The sequence below is a fragment of the Orbicella faveolata genome, unplaced genomic scaffold (assembly GCF_042242905.1).
Source record: "Orbicella faveolata isolate gen_17 unplaced genomic scaffold, um_ofav_v1 contig_2, whole genome shotgun sequence".
NCBI lineage: Eukaryota > Metazoa > Cnidaria > Anthozoa > Scleractinia > Merulinidae > Orbicella > Orbicella faveolata.
In genome coordinates, this window is record NW_028301547.1 from 711,368 (window position 1) to 733,062 (window position 21,695).

Here is a 21,695-nt window from a genome sequence, read left to right on the forward strand (position 1 = left end):
GTCGTTTTTCTCCTCTTCCTTCTTCGTGGTCTTCTTTTCGTGCCCATCTTTGTAGTTGTTGACGCCGGCATTGTTGTTGCCTTCGTCTTTTTCTCTATTGTTTTCCCCGTCTCTTTTGTCTTTACGTCTCACTTTCCTTCCCCTCCTTATGGTGTTCGGTGGCGGGATTGTCATGGCCCTTTTCTTATATGCCTTCTTAATTCGTCTTTGTCTTATCGTCTTCCTCCTCGCTTCATTTTCTGTTTTCTTTGCTTTCCTTACTCTATTTTTTCCCTTATGCACCTACGTTCTCCGTTTCTTTATCTCTCCATCTCCTCCTCCTCGTCCTCTGTTTTCTAATCATCGCCCGCCTGTGGCTTTGGTTCCACATCCTCTTACATGTTTTCCTTCTTTATTCCTTATCCTCCACCTCATCTTTTTCCCAATTTGTTTTGGAGACACAGGGACAGATAGTGGGGTTAGGAGGGAGTCTAAAAAGCGAAAGTACTTCCGACGGAAGTGTTTGGTATTTGTTACCATATGCTTAACGTATGTTTTTTTTTAACTGAGACTAGGCAGACGTCCGTTATCTTAGCGCAAATCAGGGTCGTCGTGTTATCGTTCCGACCAAAACTACTAATAACATAAAAATACTTACACAATGGAGAAAATTGCTTTTGGAGGGATAACCACCAGTGCGGTAGCACTCCTATAGTGCACATATTCGCTTGAAAGATTAACCCAAGGTATGAATGGTCCCTTTAGAGACGTGTTATAGTACGCTGGACTTCAGAACGAGCGGTTTAAACGTGAGCCCTTAACGGGGTCACTACATTGCATTCCTGAGCAAGACGCAGTCCTACAGTGCTTCTCCACTCAGGTGAACAAACGGGTTCAAGAAAATTTAATGCTGGGTTTAGACCTGCAATGGACTAGCATTTCAGCAAAGAGGGATAACCTTGGGCAGTATGAACACCTAACACTAACTTAGTAAAGAAACTGGTCAGTTTTTAAGTAACGTTTTCTTTTCAATACAATTTCAACAAAAATTATTTTTCTATTATTTTATGCTCCGAGGCAGTTCATATTAATACAACACTCACATATGAGCTGCTGAAACTTTTTCTAGTATTCTGTAAAAGATAAGACATTTTTCACTGACGCGATGATCAAGGACAACAGTCTCCAATCTCAGCTGAACGAACTAAAATTGAAAAGAGCTGCATTTGAAAATGTTCTGTCAATAATCTTTGGGAATGACTGGAATCATCATGCTATGTTACTCCAATCCTTTAAGGACCAGGTGAATTCCGCGACCTCAAATGCTTAAGGGTATGTCCACTGGGATACCCTATTTTAAAATCATACAGGTCAATGTGCCAATACTATTGTGGTCGGTCATTGTTCATTTTACTCAGTGTTTGTGGTGGTGTTTCTTGATTTCCTTCCTCTTGCTAAGTTTACTCAGTAACTTGTGTACTTTTCCCATCTTTGTGCGTTTCTGTGCCCCTCCTGGCATTCCTCCACCGATGGCTCCTTGAAGAGCATTTTGCATAGGACCACCCATGGGGCTTCCCATCTGGCCTCCTATTTCCTGAGCTCCGCCAAACATGGCTGCACCACCAGCATTCTCCATTCCTCCCATGTTAGGCATCCCTAAGGAAAGATTGGGATTGCACATGAAACGTTGAGATCTTACTTGGTGGACTGGACCTTTAAACACGCTTGGCTCTTAATTAAAGCTAGCTCTTTAGTAAGTTGAGCTATCGGCATTTTGGCTGCATGATAGTAGTCAGATAATCTCTGGTTCAACTGTCAAAGTTCCAAATTGCGCTATTACCCGCTATTTCCACGACAGTGTTTCCAGATACATTCCCACATGTTATTTCTCTCATGTTTGTTGTACAAATCATAAGCAAATAAATTTAGAAGACTATCACCAGAGGGAACCCAGCTGCTGCAACTTGCAGCTGAGTTTTCATCAACTATAATTCTACAAAAGTCGAAAGGGCGCTAATGAAATCGTCAGTAGTCAAATAGATGAAATTGCACGGCATGATAAGTCGTAAACGGCACATTTCCAAATTTCGGAATGCAAAGTACAATTTATTGGTTGTTGTAACGGTTGGTTTAGACTTTTTAGATGCAGAGCGTTAGGAGTAACGTTGGGTTGTAGGCTTGAGCTTAGTTTTAGTAAGGGTATTCTCCGCTGTTGCAGTCTGCAAATGTTAAAGGCTGGTCCCTTCTCAACCATCTCGCAACGGAGTAAGTCTACCTCTATGTCAAGACACGTGTTTATGGTCTTACCTCCTTCCATGTTCATTCCAGCAATTCCACCGCCCATGCCTCCAAGACCTCCCATTCCGCCCATGCCACCCATTCCTCCCATCGAGGTCATGCCTCCCATGCCACCCATTCCTCCCATACCGCCCATTCCGGCCATGCTTGGCATTGCGTGCATGCCACCTCCCATGCCTAAAAGAAAGGATAGTATTGAGAACCATGTATCAGAAATAGGAAAAAAGCCGCTGCTTCGAGATCTTTACAAAACAATGAGACTGATGCAATGGTACGTATCCGTTTTCTACACCTTGCAACACTTACGTTTTAGAACAATCACATTCCAGCAATTGTTATTTCCCTCACACTTCTCGCTCTCTGTGAGTTCAGAAACCACAATTCGTGACACTTTTCGTTTGATTTTGGCGGCAGTTGAGAATGGTTATCAACAAGGACGACTTACCAGTGAGCTGTTTCTCGTCCCATCCCGACTAAGAATCGAGTAAAACATACCTCCTTCTCCTCCTTCGATAAACTGCTTAGACATCAGTCCACCTTCCGATGGGCCTCCAGCTCCTCCCATGGGCATCGGCATTGGTCCTCCCTCCATGCCTTGCATTGAAGCCGCTGGTCCAGCCATACCTCCACCTGGCATTTGCATGGGCCCACCCATTAGTGATGGCATACCTTCCATGGTGGCTCCACCACCCTCACCAATCGAGGTGGCTCCTGCGCCAAAGCCCATGCTGAGGTCACCTGTTCCACCCATGCCGCCTCCCATACCGTTCATTCCTGATGCAAATTGGAATCAATATTGAAGAATATTGCCCTAATGTGTTAAGATAAGTGAGATACTTGTGGCAGAAAGTGTCTTGGAGTATTGCCTGAGCTAATCATTGAGTCCACTCTAACTTCTCAGTGCGGAAAACAAAAACCTTCCTCCGACAGAATCCCCGCATCTCTTAACACTACCTTCGACCGCTTTCCTCAGAGAGTGTGGCCAAAAGAGGCCTGATTTATAACTAGAGGAGTCATGTAAAATAAATCTAGTTCGAGTGGGTTGTAGCATTGCATTGTACTCCTCTGAGTAACTAGCTTCTCAAACAACGCTTTCTTTTTCATGACAAGAAAGATGCGTGGTATAAAGTGGGAAGTCGATTCATTGTGTGAGATTCAAGTTGCCTATTTACTGATTTTGATGTGAACGAGACTTGCCGCGATCGTGTAATGTTGAAACGAGAAAAGCAGAACTTTAGCTCTTTGTGGCAATTATGTGACATGCGTGACAATTTGCTGAGCTAGTTCAATCGCTATTTATTAATAGGACGACGACACGGGATGGAGACGAATTCCCCATTCATTTTTTCTCACCTCCTCCCAAGCTTCCTCCAGCATCCATCAGTCCTGGAACTAAGAAGGAAACAGAACTGTGATAAGAAAACATGTCCGCCTCGTGCGTACCTGTTTTTTAGGCTAGAAACCGGTGACTCTTAAAACTAAAGGCTAAGAAGTATCATGACTTATTCCTATTTATCTTAGACTATTAGTTCAAGTTAACGATAGAAATTTCCAATATCTGCTGTTTCTATAATCCTGTCAGCTATGTTTGTAAGAACAATCAACTATTCATAATAAAGAGATAATCATTGAAAACGTCTTCTCGATTGTAAACTACACGGTAAGAGGAGTTGTTAGAAAACGTTAATGGCGAGCGAATAAAAGGGACTGCTCTATGGGAAGTCTGCATTGGAAGTACCATGATTTACAACCAATCAGCATAAGTTACACAAGAAAATTCTATACCTTTGAAATGTACTATCTTCTCCTGTTGTTGACAAATATAATTTAACCCTATCAGTTTTCATAAACCCAGTATTTACTACAATGACGGACGTTGAAAACCTCTGAGGATATATCGTTTGCAATTCATCATAAAGGGCCCGGTGCACCCGATGCGATATCAAGTAAGACTTGGGTTTAATGAGGAAAATTATCTTAAAATAAAACTGACCTCTGGAATGTTGCAGTACTGCAACTGTATTCAGGCATGCATAAAGCAAATTTAATTTTTAACCTTGTTGGAAATCGTCAGATTTTTTGCTTGAGTTCTCTGTGCTTGACATACCTCGTATGATATTTCCATGGCGGTGGTGCCCTGTTTATATTGGTCAACCACAAGAAAAGAACGAGCTATTACTCAGGTGAAAGAGAGAAGACTACGATGACTGTTCAACAGGAATTGACAAGCACTAATCATCACAAAGACGATGAAACTGTCAGTTTTGAATTGATGAAAGATGGGATGTACGGACGTTTAGTGTGAACTGTGCTGCTTTATGAACATAATGTCTTGTAATCAATATTTCCCAAAGCTCACTTTAAATGAAGGATTCAAAGTTGCCAAAGGACGACAGAATTAAGGAAACTGTGTCGTTTTTGTGATGACCCAACGCTACTCAATACCTGGTATTTTTCAATGCATGGACACAAAACTCATGCACATGCACGAAAAGTACAGTTATGTTCATCCCAAGAAACTTGAAGTGGCTCCTCGACACTTACAATGTCTTCCTTTGTTTAGGTAGCATCCAGTTTTTATTATTTCACAAGGTGGTGTTTTCTAACTGTCACGATTCCAAAGTTGCAATTGAAACTTCAAGTTTACTCGGAATGAACAAATGGCGAGAAGACGCTTTCTTCCACTGAAAGTTGTGTAAGTTCTTAACTTACGAGAGGACTTACCTCCCTGTTTTTTGCTTTCTTTGTGTGTTACATGTTCCTTTTCTTCGTGGAAAAACAAGTAATGAGAAACAAAACAGAGATGAATGAACTTTCCTCTACGAATATTGTCTGGCCATGCAACGAAACCGCACCGTGAAAAGAGTTACCTCACGAAAAGTTTACATGCATTTTACAATATAAATCCAGTTAGCTGCGCTCACTTTCAAAGAGTTTAAATTGTTAACGTGTGAGATAGAGGACCACATAAAACATACCAAGAGGAAATAAACTGGACGGGGGTCAATTAATTGAGAATGCAAGTTTTTACGTGCAGTAGCAGATTTGTTCGAAAATCACTTTGTTAAAAGCTTAATTTTGTAATGTTAGAAATTTACTACCCTGATTATGAAGCAAATATGAAATTAAATTATTGTATCAGATTGTCTAATTGGGTTCTGAAAAAGAGTTTAGTTTGAGTTTAAATTGTCAGGTAAAATAATCCTTGAGCTATGGAGCTTTCTTGTCGCGCAAGACCTAAAATGTTTTCAACTGTATTTCACAGTTCTTCAATATGAATGTTTTGAAACTAAACTAACTAAATATTACTTACTTGAATGTTTCCTGGCAAAACCTGTACGAAGAAAGCAAGACAGCATGAGATGTTGCACTAAGCAATGTTTGGTGCATCGTACGTCACAATTTCAATTGGTCACAAGGTGCTCAATCATCATGTTTGAACGAGATATCGCCTGGTCTAACATGCCTTGCAACATTGTCGTTGCAGCAAACATTGTGCGAGTTACATTCCAATTCTATTCAACACGTCATACTCTGCTCTAGAAGGAGTTTAACTGAAGCAGAGACGTCGACAAATGACGCGTTTTGTAAATTGATAGTTGAGAATTAAACGGGCTGAATTTCTATAAGATTTCGAAATCGACGAAATTAATTATTATAACTAATATTCCAGCATCGTCACCCAGACACTCTGTCAAGGTCTACATCGATTATTCAATCACTAAGCCGTCCTTGCAAATCATCCGAAGCTACACTGACAAAATTCCTATGACCTTTTTTTTAAGGGCGAGAACGACATAGTCTTACTTAAACTTTCCTCGACTTGAAAAGGCCTTTGGAGTAATAAACTATGACCTTTTACCTAAAAGATTAGTAAACTATACAATGAGTGGCTCAGAAGTGAGATGGTAAAACTGGTATCTTTTCAAGAAAATAATATAGATTGTTTAAACGTCTATAGTGCTCTTCCAGCAATTAACTTACAACAAAAAACACCTGATGGGCTCATCCTGGGACTTCTATTTGCTACTATGTATTAACAACTTTAAATATATGTCACGTGACATATTTACTCTGATGACACAACTCTATCACTATATTCAACTGGGAAACCATTAAGGTTAAATTTGTAAGGTAAGGTGAAAGGTTAAATTTGTAACAGCAACCTGTTTAGTTTAACAATTTCATGATTGCCAACCCAAATAACAACAAACAAATTTGAAGTTAAATCTTACATTAAGAAATATAAAATGATTCGTGTATAGAGAGGTGTTGTACGGATTTGAATGTAGACACCTTAAAGGTCTAGTAACATGATAATAACCCGTCCTTTGAATTCAGCACTGTCCCAGTACAAGTGCAGATCCTTAATCTATGAACAGGACGTTATGTAACTACATGGACGCCGACCGAAAGGAGAAGCGTCATGAGAATCATAGAAAGTCAGCTTGAACTTTAGTTATCAAGCCCAACAGAGGAAGTAGCCAGGGACCACTGTGTAAAAAGCTCAGTTCCACACAAAGTTCCTTAGTTGTTTTCACATACCAGCCATTAATTTACATCATATGACACTTCCCCTTTAACGACACGTATCAAGAGAGCATGAGACTCCTCTCTTGCATGTAGTTACCTTTCATCAAATTATTTCTCTTTCTGACCGGGGCTTTGGGAGGTTCCGGGGGCTTAGGAGGCTTGGGAGCCTTAGGAACATCATATTGGTCCTGAACCGTGGGGACATCCGGTAAATCACTAGCACTAGGCATGCGTGGCATCTCATGCGGGAATACCAAAAGATACGGTACAGTGCGATAAATAAAACCATCTGACCCTAACACGAATGGGAACTCCGGCGTTTTAGGCGTTAATGGCGTTAATGGCGTCTCGGGTGTCCTTGGAGTCTTCGGCGTCCGGGGGGATACCGGGGTACTTGGCGTTTCCGGTGTAAGAGGAGTCACGGGACTCTCCGGCGTCACTGGGGTCTCCGGTGTTTCCTTGGTGACTGGGGTCTCCGGTGTCTCTGGTGTAACGGGTGATACTTCAGTGTCCGGCACCGGCGAGTGAACGTCTCCGGGGAAGGCACGGGTCACATCTGGAATGGTGATTTATCCGATAGTGCTCCATTCTTCCTGTATTACTAAATATAGTTATCTTACCAAAACTCGGCTAACTCTACAATCACTCCAGAACGACCTATGTTGTATTATGCACGTGGAGTTTTCAGTTGGCGATGAAAAATTCAAAGATAGGCCTCAGTTAAAAAGCCAGAGTTATTGTTTTCCTTATCTTCACAAGTATAAAGCCTGGATGTATTCTTGTTCGCCAGATGCAACTAGGCCTTGTATCTTGCTTATTATAAGTTGTTATTTGATTTTTGCTTTAATTATTCGGCCTTGAAAAGAAATAGGAAATTTCACGTAGCCTTATGAGAACACTAGAGAAATTCGGGAGAAACTGAAAGGTTACGTTGCACGAACACTCTCGAATTCTCGTATACTACTTTCTCGAGTGTCAGCGCCAAGCTTCGCAAGCCGCAGGTGACCATCATTTATCCTTTTAAAACAAGATACAATAGATTTCCATAACCATATTTATACCTTTTCCAACCTCTTTCACGAGTACTATCAAAGTTTCACGAGTGTTTCGATAACTCGATAGAAACAAGGATAAGAACAATTACCAGCGAAGCTTATAGTTTTGTTTTTGATACATGAATGGTCTTGCTATATGTCTTACTTCTAGATACAGTGTTCTCTCTCAAGCTGATAATTGAAATAAGAAAAAAATAGCCTTATTTTTAGTTCAGTGACCACGCTGTTTATGTTGATTGAGTGACAAAAGCAATTAATGCACCATGAATTCTGTAAAGTACCTACTGTTTAAGTTAATTATAAAACAGCTGAACCATATGAACACCAATTTATTGTAATATGTATCTAATCACTGAAACGTCTCCAAAGTGAGAAGTGGTCAAACTTGGGCAACCAGTTTACTTAAACAAAACTGGACACAGCGCTTAAAAGTGACAACACCGTAAATAAGTTTGGAAAGACAACCAGTGTAAAGTGTTAGGTACCAGCAGAATCGTCTTCCATGATTCAATGACAAATACTTTTTACCTTATCATATCCCAACCCCGCTTTAAGCCACAAGCTTAACTGACAGTGCCACACATATAATCATTTCAGATTTAGTCCTTAATGTTTGGTGGTAGATCGAGAAGATATTTCCCAGTAGATAATTTTCAGTATAAGCCTTCTATCATAGTCAAATTTCTGTTTCGAGTGAGTATAACATAGAGTGAACAAAACTAAGCTTGGATACTATGTGAACTGTTATGGAGAGTTGGGTTGTTTGACTCTTTATGTGATAACACATTTGTGATAAAAACGACGTTTCTCTTTAGACGAGCCACCGACAACTTTTAATTGGAATAGTTTTGTCATTCTCTGAAAAGGTGATTTCACCCACAGGTTAAGGTATCTCGTTTGGAATTATTGCTAGATAGGTCAAAGTCAGTTTGAGACAAGTCAAGGTGTTTATAAAACTCCACTGAAAATTCCTCCATTACATTTACAATTCAAGCCCACAATGGTGTCTGCTGATTCCCGTGGAGAAATCACAGCGTGACTGGAGATAAACCGTACAGTCCTAGGCTAGTGTCAACCTATCTTCCTGATTATAATTCAAAAATGGCAAGTACTACGAATTTGATTTGATGAAGTTTTAGTGTCTCCTTCGTTTCAAGGTGTTACCAAAGTTTATAATGTTTGACTACTGAGATCGATTTCTGTGCATCAAATTCACCAATGACAAGGTTTTTATTGTACAAAAAGGGCTCAGTGTCTTCACGATATCTTTTATATTAGCCTCAAATGAAGGAAAATAAAAAGACACCACAATGGTGACTGCGAATAAAGCACCTGCTGTAAAAGCTGTCTGAGTTACTGTGACACATTTGCTTTGCGGAATGTTAGTGAAAGTCCGTGATACAAACAAAAGTCATGTGTTTAGTACAGTATACTGCTATAATCATGGATTTAAATGCTTCGTTTTAAGACCACAACTAATTAAACCAGGAAATCGAAACGACCATCACCTCTTTGGTACCGTAAACATGTCCTTATTTAATCGATTATTCAAACCTGATGAACGTCAAAAATACTGGAAAATATCTCACCTCTAGACGCAAGCGTTAATAGAAGAACAGCACATAAATAAATCCAGTACTTCATGGTGTGTCTGTTGATGTAAACAGCAACTTGCATTAATCCACATGAACGTGAAACCGTCCTGTTGACTCGCCATAACAATAAGCCCTCTGGCGTCATTTCGACTCATCTTTGATCGTTTCCAACCTCATTTGTTTGAAAATAGGGATCATAGATGCCAGACTTGCAGTAAAAATATTCTCTCGGCGTTTGACGAATACAGCATAGGTATTAAATCTTATTCCCTTTAAAAACGTATTTTCAAAACATTTGGAATCTAATAATCTTAAAGACAAAACAAATATTCTAAGCATGTAGACTCGATGTTAAAATTCTATATCATTAAATTAAGAGCATAAGGTTATAGTTTCAAATTCTCTGCGGCCTTACCTTGACTGTGTATCACAAGTTGCGGATTTAAGGCTCGGGGTCTTCTATCTTGCAAGGAAACAGTGATCCACAGGAGCGAGAGATAGCATAAGTAATTCAACACGTGTGTTCATTTATTATTATAGAATAGGTCAACAATGTGCCAAAAACATTAATTACTTAATGGCACGGAATTGCATCAGTTGTGCTGACTTGCCAGAAAAATAACTTCTAAATTCAAGTTTCCAAATGTTTCTAGAAAATGCTCTTTACCTTCTTTTTTTTTCCTTCGCGCTTTTCGTCACTGAATTAGAAAGGTATTCCCTGGACTGGCTCAGAAGCGGATTTCATTTACTTTGTTCGTGGACTAAATTTTTTACACCTTCGCTGGTGGAACTATTATTTAGCACGCATAAATTACAGGTTGGTTTTCTAGTTCACTGAACCCGCACGGTAATGGGAGGAAACTTCAACATGTAGAATCTGCTAGCGACTCGACAACGGGTTCGCCATTGTTTCATGTGTTTTACTTTGTCTTCTTTTTGAGAGAAAACATCATTCAATGCAGGATTTTATTACTTCTTAAACAGTTAAACCCAGCTCTGTGTGAAAAACATAGTTCTCCTCATAATTGTTACGGGGAAGTCATTATGAAATGATTAAGTGGTAATTAATCACGGGTTTTCAACCAAACAAAATTTCACACACTAAGGTGTAATTTTAATTTAAAAATTTCAGGGAATCAATGGAGTTACAAGGTTTTGACCGTTATTTATTCATGTTTCCTATAGAATTGGCTTATAATAGGTTCCAAAGGCGTCATTTCCTGCTCAGATGTATATCGCGTTTTAAATCAAGATCATTGACAGTGTCGGTTAAACCGGGTGATGGAAGATTTTGCAGGTATGCTAAATCAGCAGTGAAATTATATAAGGTTTTAATAAAAAATAATCATCTGATAAATGTTATAGTACTTTTATCCTGTAATATTTAGTAAATCTCTTTTCGTTCCTAGGGTGTTTCAGAAATTTGTTTAAATCACGTTGATCGAAGGGGAATCATCAGATTAAATGATGGCCAGAATTTATTTCAATAGAAGACGTTTTTCAGCCTTAGGAAAGGCTGTATTGTTGAGCACGAAACGTTTGTCAACATTTATGACTCCAAACCGTCTTACACATTCAGTTTAAACAGACCAAATATCTCAATATTAAATATCAAACTCGGACGAATGGAACAACAGATGATGATTCTCACTTGGGTGATTTTAATAAGGAGATTTATTAATTGCATTTTCAATAACATGGAAAGAATAATAGCTGAACTTTGATTGCCGAGATTAATCTTACAAGTGCGTCTTAGAAGCGCAAACTGTCATTTTTTTTTGTTAAGCTGGACTGGTACACGGACAGGCCGTTTACCTTGAGATAAAATTAAGTTTTGAATTCTAAAGAACAAATTAAACAGTCATACTAAAGTCAAAGTTTGGTTTTCAGTATTTTATTAATGTCAATGATTACAATTTCCATCTACAAAACATAAATATCGAGCTATAATAATTTACACCATTAAATGAGATAAATATAAAAATAATACAAAATATGATATAGTACAAGTGGCGTCTTTCCTCTCAATCAACCTCCCTAATAATACAAAGACTAATAAACTCAGCGGGCGGTCAATGAAATTTTTACTTTTCTGCAATACAAAAGTGATTTTAATATTTTTTGCATTTAAAAACGTAGATTGGTCATTCTTATCATCATTGCTTAAAGTGAAATGGATGTCCCCTGGAAAAGTTCATCATTTAGGAACAAGGAACATTTTTATTGTAATCTAAATCCATCTAAATCTCCCTCTTCATAAATCGAGTAGAGAAGACTTCCGAGTCATGTAACGTGGCTTATTTTTAAGTATGGGTATGATTTTTTTTATATAATGTTTTATTATGTTTTATAGTGCAATGATTGAATTGGAAGCTATGTAGCATTATTTTAATGTGGTGCTGTTTGTTTCTACTTTGTTTTACAAGTAAGTCATTTATCTAACCGTAAGCGTTAAGAGGGCGAAAGAGGTAAGATGCACGTACCACCTTTGAAAATATTCAACCCAGAAAAGTTCTTGACATGAAAGTATGACTTCTGGTCATCAAGGCATGGTTATTTCATGAAACGCCACAACGTGCTACAACGTTAACACAATTTCTCTTGCAAGGGGATCGGAATCAAGATCCCCAGGATTGTACTAGCGAAGCAATGATGAATAAGTCACATCCTAAGAGAACTAAATAAAAATTAGGGTACAGAAATACGGTGGATAAATATTATCAAAGAAACAATTTGACCAAAACATGTTATGAAGTCAATGCAATTGTACAAGGATCACTGAATGGGCCTGCTCGTTCTTGGTCATCTACCGCTCTAACGGCAAAATGATACTTATTCCCAGTAGAGAACTGTGACAGCGTACACGCCATAGGAAGTGGCAGCGCTTTCACAATACCTATTTTTTTCCACATAATTGGTGGAGTTGTACTTTCTGCGCCATCTTGACAAGCAAATAATTCATAATTATCAATTTTTGCCATTGTCTCGTCTAGTGTCATGTTCCATGAGAGAACAATACCGTCCTGAACCACCACAATGGATGCTGAGGGTTTTGGAGGCGTCCTTAACTGCACCCCAGGATGGTCGTTTCTTGCACCATTCATATCCGAATGGTTCGCAGTACCACGCGTATCTTGTGCAGCACTAGGCTCAGGACGAAATCCTGATGGGGACGCTGTGGAAGAGATACCAGGAGATTGAACTGGCGGACAAGGTTGATTTCTTATGATACCTGGAGGCGCCGGAGCAATATGTTGAAATTGTGTAGTTCTGTGAGATGAAGGAGCATGTGTAATCTGGATTGGACCTCTTTGGTGTTGCGGATGTTGGTGCTGCTGCTGCTGCTGTTGTTGTTGTGGTTGGTGTTGCTGTTGTTGTGGTTGCGGTTGGTGGTGCTGCTGTTGCTGTCGTTGTTTTTGTTGTTGTTGTTGCTGTTGTTGTTGCTGTTGTGACACCTGATACTCTCTGACAACGTATACTGTGCCATTAGGTTCCACAGGCTGACCATTGGCAGGCGCTGGTTGCACGTGCTGGTGAGGGTGAGATGACATGACTCTTGGGCCATATTCAGTGCTTGATTGTCGTTGTCTAGTTGAAGGATAAAACATCCTCTCAACTAACTGACCGTGAGGATGTCCTAGTGGGTGGCTCGGAGCATTAGCTACTCCGTGGAGTGACTGAGGTTCAGAATAAACAACGGGCTGGGTGTTTGCAGAGCCTTGATGCAAATTTGTCCGTGGTATTGGATGGAATGACTTTGGTGTTGGCTGGACAACGGGTTGACAGTTTGAAGGAGTTTGAGTAAAATGAGGTACCGGTGACTGGTTGGATAGACTTCGGGTTGGATTGTAAACGGGTTGAAGGTTTGAAGAACCTTGATGCAAATGAGGCTGGGGTATCTGGTTGGGTGGAATGTGGGTTGGATTTACAGCAGCATGAACATTTGAAGAACCTTGATTAAGATGAGGCTCAGGCATCTGATTGAGCGAAATGTGGGTTGGATTGGCAGTAGCCTGAAGGTTTGAAGAACCTTGATTCAACTGTGGCCCCGGTTGCTGGTTTGATGGGCTCACCATGTACACTGCTTGGTTTCCTCTTGACGGTCCAGAGGCTGGTGCAGATGCTTTAAGACGTTTCCGTAGGCTGTCTATAGCACTGGGTTTCTTTTGTATCTTAAAGTTATGCATAATGTAATTGCTGTTACTGGACACCACATGAAGACCATCCGAACCCGATCGTGTATCAACCCTTTTACGTTTGTTTGGTGGTAAAAGTGACACATTGGGAGGACCACGTCTTACCAAAACATAGGAATGTGAAGAAACAGCGTCAGCTTGGGTAGGTTGTGTGATTTGTTCCTGATTACTGGATTCTTGTGGTTGCGAGGATATCCACTGCGACTGTGGTGAAGTTTGTCCTTGAGCATGACCTGCTATGTTTTGATCAGAAGCTGATAGCTCTTGTGTCTGTTGACTTGTGAGTCTGATAGATGGTCGCTTGAGCGTTTGAGGGTTTGGAGACATCTCACGCCTTGCTGGGGGTTGAGTCATCTGCCCTTGCAATTGGCGTGGTGCTTCAATGCGAACCTCAGGTGAATGCCTGTGGGCTGATTCGCTCTCGCGCATGAGTAGTTCTTGCACTTCTGACGTTTTTCGTTGTCCTTGAGAAGGTGAAGAAGCTGATGGTCCTCTGCCATCTTGCTCCAATGACCTTCTGGTATCGTACGAAGTAGCGGCTGAGCTCTGTCTTGTTATGACCTCTTTGTGGTCCTTGCGATGCGGTCTTGATTCCGAAGCTATTTGTCTCGGTTCGTTACACTTAATTTGCCCAATTGTTTTCAAATTCTCATTGCTCGTTTCGAGCTGGTTAGAAGAGATGGTCTTCTTGGGCATAGACACGTACGTCAACTGTTTAGCAATCTCAGGAGACCCTGGCCGTTCTTGTACCTAAAGAATATGAAAATAATAAAAGTAAAAAGTCTCATTAGTTACCACTTCTTACAAAGGTCTGGAAAACATAACGATAGAGATCAACATACCCAAATGCATTCAGTGAGAAATTGCAAATGTTTTGCAATAATTTGTGAACATGAAAAAACACAGGAAGCACAATGAAATGGAGAATATTACCAAATCCTCAATACAAAACAAAGAAAGATAGCGATAAAGATTATACCACATCAATATCAACTTGGGTTCCACAGGAAATCATCTGAACCTTTTCCTATTGAGAAAAAAACGTATTTGTAAACAATTAACATTGCATGTAGATAAACGTCATCAATCATAGAAACGATTATTCATGTTCAGTGAAGATAAACAAGGTTAAAGTATTATTTTCACTACAACGCGACGCAAACGACAAGCATTGCTGATTTTTTTAGAATATGTAATAAAGTTGACTGTCACTGGTGGCACACCTTTTCATGTTCTGAAGAGATTTCCTGCAAAGCTAGTTGAAGTCGTTTCGCGTCCCATTGCAACGTCTTCTTTTCCTCTTCCAAAGCAAGGACCTGTTTTTCCAAAGCTTTTACATCTTCCATTAACCTCTTTTCCATTTCAAAGGTTCGCTTAACGATCACTTCTTTGAGCATCTATACAAAAAAAATATAACACCTTTGAATGTTTATGATTCCAGGTTCACAGTCTGAAAGTAATCCCAAACGCAAACAGTTGCATGTATTATTTCAGTATGAGGTGTCAATGAGACAAAGCACTTCATTTCAGCATTCGTAAGACCAAACCTGACGAAAGACGTCAATATCCATCCTTATTTCTCTCTCTTTCATTGTTTCGCTCTTTCTTACTGTTGTCACATTGTTTTCAGTTTCATTTTGTGTTGACAGCACTCTCGATGCTCCATTCGTATCTACAACGACGTTCAAACGAAAGTCATTTTAGTAACACATAAGTTAGAATTACGGGTTTTAAGGGTTTTGAACTGTTCATGCGCCATACCAATTAATCCTGAAGCAAGGCGTAAACACTAACGAAAGAATTCAAGAATAATCAGCTGGATCTAGGTTAAACCGTAAATACACTTAACTGAAGTGTATCTTCCCTGACGTTGTCGGGCGCTTAATTCATATCGAAATGAAAGTGGCACGGTACTCCGAGGTTAAATTAAAATGCGAGTCCTCAACACTCTGGAAAGGTCCGTCATCGTTTGATTGTTTTTCTTACTCCATGTTTGAACGTTTCTCTCGGTTTGAATAAACTTTGAGGTAAAGGTTAAGTCTGCGCACGAGCCTAGTGGCCAATCACGACGGAGCTTATCCCGGTTTCTTTAGCATGAAGCGACTAGGAGTATTTCTACTGTCCCCTGGGTGGAATGCTAGTCCATCGCAGGGTTACCCTCAGCACTAAGTTCGCCGGTACCCATTTATACACCTGGGTGGAAAGAGGCACTTTGGGGAGTGCATAAAACATCTTAAGATGATCTGCACATGAAAACTGATTGGAGCGGTTTTCACTTGACTGTCGAAAACAAATACGTATTCTAAATACAGTAAAACCAAAACAAACCATGATACACTCCCACACGTTTTCCCGAGCTTCACGTTGGTTTCATGTATTTGCTTGGAGTTTTGATTCGTTCAATGGAGTGTCTGGGTCCCTCGTAATTGGCCAGAGTGATTTCTTTGGTTTTGGTTTTACGACACTCCATAGGTGATTTGCACGATGGCGTCATTTGACTACAACTACCAGAATCCTTCTCTTTTTCTGTTTCTTATGTTAATTAGGGCAATTGTTATATAAACCCCACTGGGGCCTCAAAATTTAAATAATAAAGAAAATATGAAATGAATTCTGGTAGTTGTAGTCAATAGGCTACTTTCGATATATTAAAATTCAGCTTGATAGTGATGTCTAGAGAACGCATATAAAAGAAATGAACAAACAGGCTCATTCAATTTCTTTTGTTTGTGTCCTTTAGGCCTCGCTCTCAAGCTGAATTTTAATATTTCGAAAGTAGTCTATTGACGCTATCGTGTAAATCTGCTATTGAAAACCACTTTAATATGCAAAGCACCAGCTTTGAAATTTCGACGCTAATAGTACAGCTAAGTGGGTGCTGCCTTTACGTATTTTCAAATTATTACATTTTATGTTATGTGTTACCTGTCGAGCTTCCGCTGCCAGAATTCGCTTCGTTTTCCTTACTCGGCTTTGTGCTTCTTTCTAATTTTTCTGTGTTTGTCTCCCCGTTCTTTTCAGACCCGCCCTTTCTTTGAGCAACGTTTCTCTTAGCAACAGAAGACGCAAGTCGCCTTAAACGGCTTAGAACTTCCGGAGTGACGTTCATTTTGCCCCACAATTCTCTTCCAGTATGATCAGTATATCCTTTAACAGGCGTGAATTTGCATCATCTGCAACAGTTAAGAACAAATTAAAGCGAGAAAATTCAAATTTGTGCCACTGCAATCAAAATGTACCGACACTGTTTTCCTATCTGGTGTTTGCTTTAACGGTGAAATCGATTTGTTTGTTTCTGTTTTTATTCATTTTTCCGATACTCTTATTTAACACTTTTTTCCTTTTCATTGCATTAATACAGTTTATTACATCACCCACACTACATACATGCGCTACATCCATGCACTATACCAACTTATTGATAGTGAAGTCTAGAGAACCTTACATTGTTTATTTGCACACGCTTTTAAGCCTACTATTTCCTAATTTATTTTATTAATGGATTGAAGAAGTTCACATACACACTCTACATCATCACAAGACGAGTTTCACAAACGGTAGGCTATCTTGCTTTGTTTTCTTACATTTTAATGCTTACTATTTCCTAATTTATTTAACTATTAATGAAGTAGCACACGTACGCACTCTCTAAAGAAACATTTGCAGACGACAGGTGGAACGAAAAAGATAGTAGGTTATCTGTTTACTCGAAACCAAACATTGTAGAAAAGTAGTGGTTATGTTTATTTACTCTCCAGAACTGTAAGCCAGTTATCAGAAGTTCAGTTTAAATTTCAGAGAGCCTCGGCTCGAAGGCGCAACAAAATAATTCAAATCGTTAGATTCCTTGTCGGCCTTACTCAGCCGACCGTGTAATGTTAGCCTGTTTGTGAACCGGTTTTTCAACGACAAAAACACTCCCGAAACAGATTATAACTACACGTAAAATTCTGGTAATTTAAATACGCAAAATTGCTATTCTTGTTCTCAAAAAGGTGAACTTTTTATACCCAATTTAAAAATTTTGAGGTAGGCCATAATGACATTTTTTTCCCTAATAAGTGTGTTTGTTGGGTTTGCTCCGAGCAAATATGGCGCCAGAAGCCATAAAGTCTGTAGCCTAGGTGATATGACCAATTTGACGATATTTGGTTCAACAGGCAATGAGGGGCAATCCACTTGGTAGTCTATTTAGATTGTCATTTGCTACAAGTTACCTTTGGCTTGATAAAACTGCCTTCATTTGCATTTATTATCATGCAGTGAACTGTAAAAATGAGTCTTTTGTTAGTAACAAAAATTGATAACATTCAATGTTACATGAAATGGTTAACATACTTTTCATTTCAGCTGAAGACCGTGACTCGTACGGCAGGCCAGCGTATCGACAGAGAATTTTGCAACTGAGCTGTAATCTGCTACAACTGCCACGTATGAGTTGACGAAAACAGGAACCAAACGTCACAATCAAAACAAAGGATTTGAATTGAATTGGCAAATTGATAACCATAGCTACTGTCAGTGGTTTATGCCCTAAAACATGGACAGCTGAATCGCACCTGTCTTAAACGAAAATAAACTCAAGAACCCAATATATGAAATATAAAGGAAATGCTGTATAAGGAAGAAATTTAAGTCTCTTACACTTGTCTAGCGCTTGGCGCCAGCTTCCTGTAAGATATTGCACTCTATTCGTGTTTACGTAAAAAAGGTTCCCATTATATTTGCATAACTCTTTCCATTGCCGCGCGTTTGAGAGACTAGACGAGCCAGTATGGAACAACTTGGGCAACTGATGTTTAGATCTGTGGTTATGAGAACCTAAATTTTTATTGTAAAACGTTAACAACGAGAGTTCTGAGCGACATACGCATGTCTGTTCTCACAGTGGGCCGTGTACCCGTCTGAATGCTCACCAACTCAGGAACGCATAATCACTGACACACGCCAAACATAAGAAAACATTTACTGCTCAGGGTCGCTCAGGCAAAACAGCGGTCTCTGGAACGAAATGCTGTCCATTTTACCCATAGCGTGCAATGTCACTGACACTAACGATGTGAATACACGACATGCGTAGTTTATTGACATCTTTTATGTTTCTGCTCGCTTTGTAAAACTTTACAGCCTCATCTAAAAGAGGTACATCTTCCTAAAGCTTCCTTGGTCTCACAGGCTCTAACTGTTTTTTTTATAAGTTGCTGTTCATAAGTAGCTAAAAGAAATTCCTTCTCAGCAAGTTCATTAGTCGATACGAATATACAACTAGTCACTGGACTGTGACCAACATTGACATACGGGCAAATTCATGCATCTTAAAATCAGTTTATGAAGAACACACAGATTTTAGGAAAACCTGTATCCCAAAACGACACTCACCTTTGTTGGATTACTTTCAATACTAACGCTCTGACTCTTAAGTATAGGTTAAAATAACGAGGAAAACGCAGCTGGCCGTTACTTGACAATAAGTCGGTAACACAGTCTGTATGGTAATTTCGGTTGATATGTTAATTTATTCAACTTTTTCATGCATTGTGTTGATAAGCTTTGGTTTTGTAACCGCACGGCACAATATCAACTACTTACTTTGTTGCAAAATGCTTCCTTTTGTTCTGCGTCACCATTAGTTTTCATTTATAAATCGCACAATTCAGTATAGTGGATGGTGCACACAATACGTTTTCCCCGGGCTTCCTAAATTTGCGATTTTTTTTACCCAAACAACAAAGTTAATCAGTTGTTAAAGATTTAATAGCGAAAACACTGTCGTTGCAAGGTCATTGAGACTAAAAAGGACTGACTGCCTATACATATCTAGGACAAATAAAAGAGCAGCAAAATTGTTGAAGATTTCCAACATATGCCACGATGAACAAGCAATATGCAAAGGAAGACAGCCAAAATGCCTTGGCAAGTAAAAAGCTATCCCCTGAGCAAGCACGATTTAGGAATATAAAGTACAGACAAGTGAAAGAAAGGTCGGTTGTTAACGTAAATAGGCACCCACATTTAAAGTTCATTTTACTTAAGGTTGATGGCACTTTGACGACGTAATCACGTACATACAATTCGAATTCATCTCGTTGACGAAACAACATAAAATATCTGCGCTGATTAATGTTGCGTTCAGAGGATCATGTAACAGAAAAAAAACCCATTGAGCCCAATATAGTTCTGCCGTCAACCAATGGAAACCAACCACGCGTTAAAGTATTTGCAGATAAACGACCAGCACCAATTAAGCACCACGCGAATTCCCTAACAATTTACATGACAATGGTATCTGCTAAAGATAACAAACTTACTTATTTGTGGCGCCGCGGTGGCGTCTGTCAAGAATGTCGTTCTCTTAGGAGTTCTGGATGCCATCATCAACAATGCAAAAAAAATTGACATATCAAAGAACATTATCGTTGTCATTACTAAAAATGGAACAAAACAAAGACTGAAAAAATGTCAACAGCTGTCGCTTCGAATAAAAGCAAGGCGCACCCTATCGAATTTCATCTTTGATTTACATTCAAACCTTGCAAAAACACTGTTGTAAAAAGACAGCCCAGTCGAAAGAATCGAGCTGTAATACATTAGCAAACAAGCGCTCAACAAATGTGGTAAAAACGATAGTCTTCTCTTAGAAAGACCAAAAATTAACATCATGTTTATTTTTTATGTAAAGCAACATCAATTATCGCACCCGTGGCGGTAGACCGAGTGTCTTGTCATATAATTAAAGACAGCTTTAATAATAATTGTTTTCTCCGTTTGACCAAGTGAACGAGATGTCTGGATGATTCCAGACCGACTGTCTCCTCAAACTAGGCGTCTTTAGGCTGAAGTAGAGGTCATAGTCTCCTTGAGGCCAACTGTCAGTAGCAAGACACAGTCTTCGAGTAAACATAAAGACATAAGGAGAGGTTCCACTCCACAATGAATATTTCCCCACTTACCCCATGATGGAACACACATTCTTAGCCAAACTTACCAGTATTACGAGAAAATTCATCAAGTAAGTAGACTCCCCGATTAACTCTAGATCATTCTTCCGGAACAGTGTCCGACACGTACGTCCGTATTTAAAATGAGAATCTTTGTAATTATTAAATCTTACGGGAGCCGTGACACCGTGACTGTGGTACGCAATCATTGGGAAGTTATTGATTTGCTAAACCGATTCCTTTTGAAAAGCTCAGAATAATTCATAAATGGTCCGCCACCGCACCTACTATTATTAAAATTGTGGGCAATGTCAATTTTATCCAGTAACTATTATAAATTCATATTCACTATTCTCGTTTTCATTACATATATACTGTAAAATCCAAACGAACAGTTCGCTCTGAAGAGCAGATATCAAAATTGACACCAGTTCAGACATTATTAGTTTCGCCTGCATGTATATATTTCGTACATACATAATGTATATCGTGAATACATCAGCCAAATTTAGCTCTACTTTAGCTGTTACTTCAACAACTCTCAATACAACTGAACCCTCTTGCTACAAACCTTTCCGTGTGATATCGTCTTGATACAGATCGCCTCGCTGTATTTCTGTTCATTCCAGGGAAATAACCTCAAAATAGCAGTTCAAGTTTTGCGGTTGTAGACAGGCGCGTTTCCATTCTTACACAATACATTCCTGATAACGTCTTAGATCAGAAACTGACATGGACTGAGTTAATATTTCAAGCCCATAATTATAACTTATCAACTTATGATCGGGTCACACTTGAGTCATATCAACCGCACAATACTATGACGCATTTCCGGTTACCTTTTTATCTTGGCAATTGGCCCGAACTGTCCAAATCTAAAGCCTATCGTAAATAGGCAGAATAATCTATGTTTGATAAGCTATAGCAAAATCTACAGCAGTGTTATCCTTCAAAGGCCAAAATCTGGCATTTGGAACAAAGGGGCAAAGCTGACGAACTCACGCAATCCGCTCTCAACTTTTCCCTGTAATCTACATAATTGACACTGGGTTAACATTTTTTAAACTTTACAGCTAACAAGTTCTCCGGGTTCTCAGCTAA

General features: G+C 39.4%; 3 protein-coding genes and 1 long non-coding RNA gene across 8 annotated transcripts; all 4 read right to left on the reverse strand.

Moving 5' to 3' along the window:
• Window positions 1–986: 986 nt before the first annotated feature.
• LOC110062635 (uncharacterized) lies at window positions 987–9,988 on the reverse strand. Of its 5 annotated transcripts, none has more exons than XM_020769506.2 (9): window positions 9,876–9,988; window positions 9,455–9,516; window positions 5,591–5,611; window positions 5,002–5,043; window positions 4,385–4,414; window positions 3,631–3,669; window positions 2,773–3,051; window positions 2,287–2,454; window positions 987–1,635 (listed from the first exon to the last, which is right to left on the reverse strand). In XM_020769506.2, the coding sequence occupies exons 2-9, from the start codon at window positions 9,507–9,509 to the stop codon at window positions 1,394–1,396; spliced, it is 876 nt and encodes a 291-aa protein (XP_020625165.2). In that variant the 5' UTR covers window positions 9,510–9,516; window positions 9,876–9,988; the 3' UTR covers window positions 987–1,393. The 5 variants fall into 5 exon arrangements, with proteins under 5 accessions (XP_020625165.2, XP_020625162.2, XP_020625167.2 ...); XM_020769503.2 differs by having other exon boundaries at window positions 4,334–4,414; XM_020769508.2 differs by lacking the exon at window positions 5,002–5,043.
• LOC110062620 (uncharacterized) lies at window positions 5,591–7,379 on the reverse strand (the record flags this gene model as incomplete). Its single annotated transcript, XM_089289715.1, has 1 exon — window positions 5,591–7,379. A coding segment is annotated over one exon (510 nt), but the record flags the coding sequence as incomplete, so codon positions are not given.
• Window positions 9,989–11,338: 1,350 nt separating the features above from the next.
• LOC110062604 (uncharacterized) lies at window positions 11,339–16,765 on the reverse strand. Its single transcript, XM_020769540.2, has 5 exons — window positions 16,582–16,765; window positions 15,204–15,328; window positions 14,880–15,053; window positions 14,636–14,683; window positions 11,339–14,406 (listed from the first exon to the last, which is right to left on the reverse strand). The coding sequence occupies exons 1-5, from the start codon at window positions 16,763–16,765 to the stop codon at window positions 12,208–12,210; spliced, it is 2,730 nt and encodes a 909-aa protein (XP_020625199.2). The 3' UTR covers window positions 11,339–12,207.
• LOC149111553 (uncharacterized) lies at window positions 16,668–19,028 on the reverse strand. The gene is made up of 3 exons (XR_016206994.1): window positions 17,995–19,028; window positions 17,874–17,923; window positions 16,668–16,829 (listed from the first exon to the last, which is right to left on the reverse strand). It is a non-coding gene; the product is annotated as an uncharacterized LOC149111553 (long non-coding RNA).
• Between the last annotated feature and the right edge of the window lie 2,667 nt (window positions 19,029–21,695).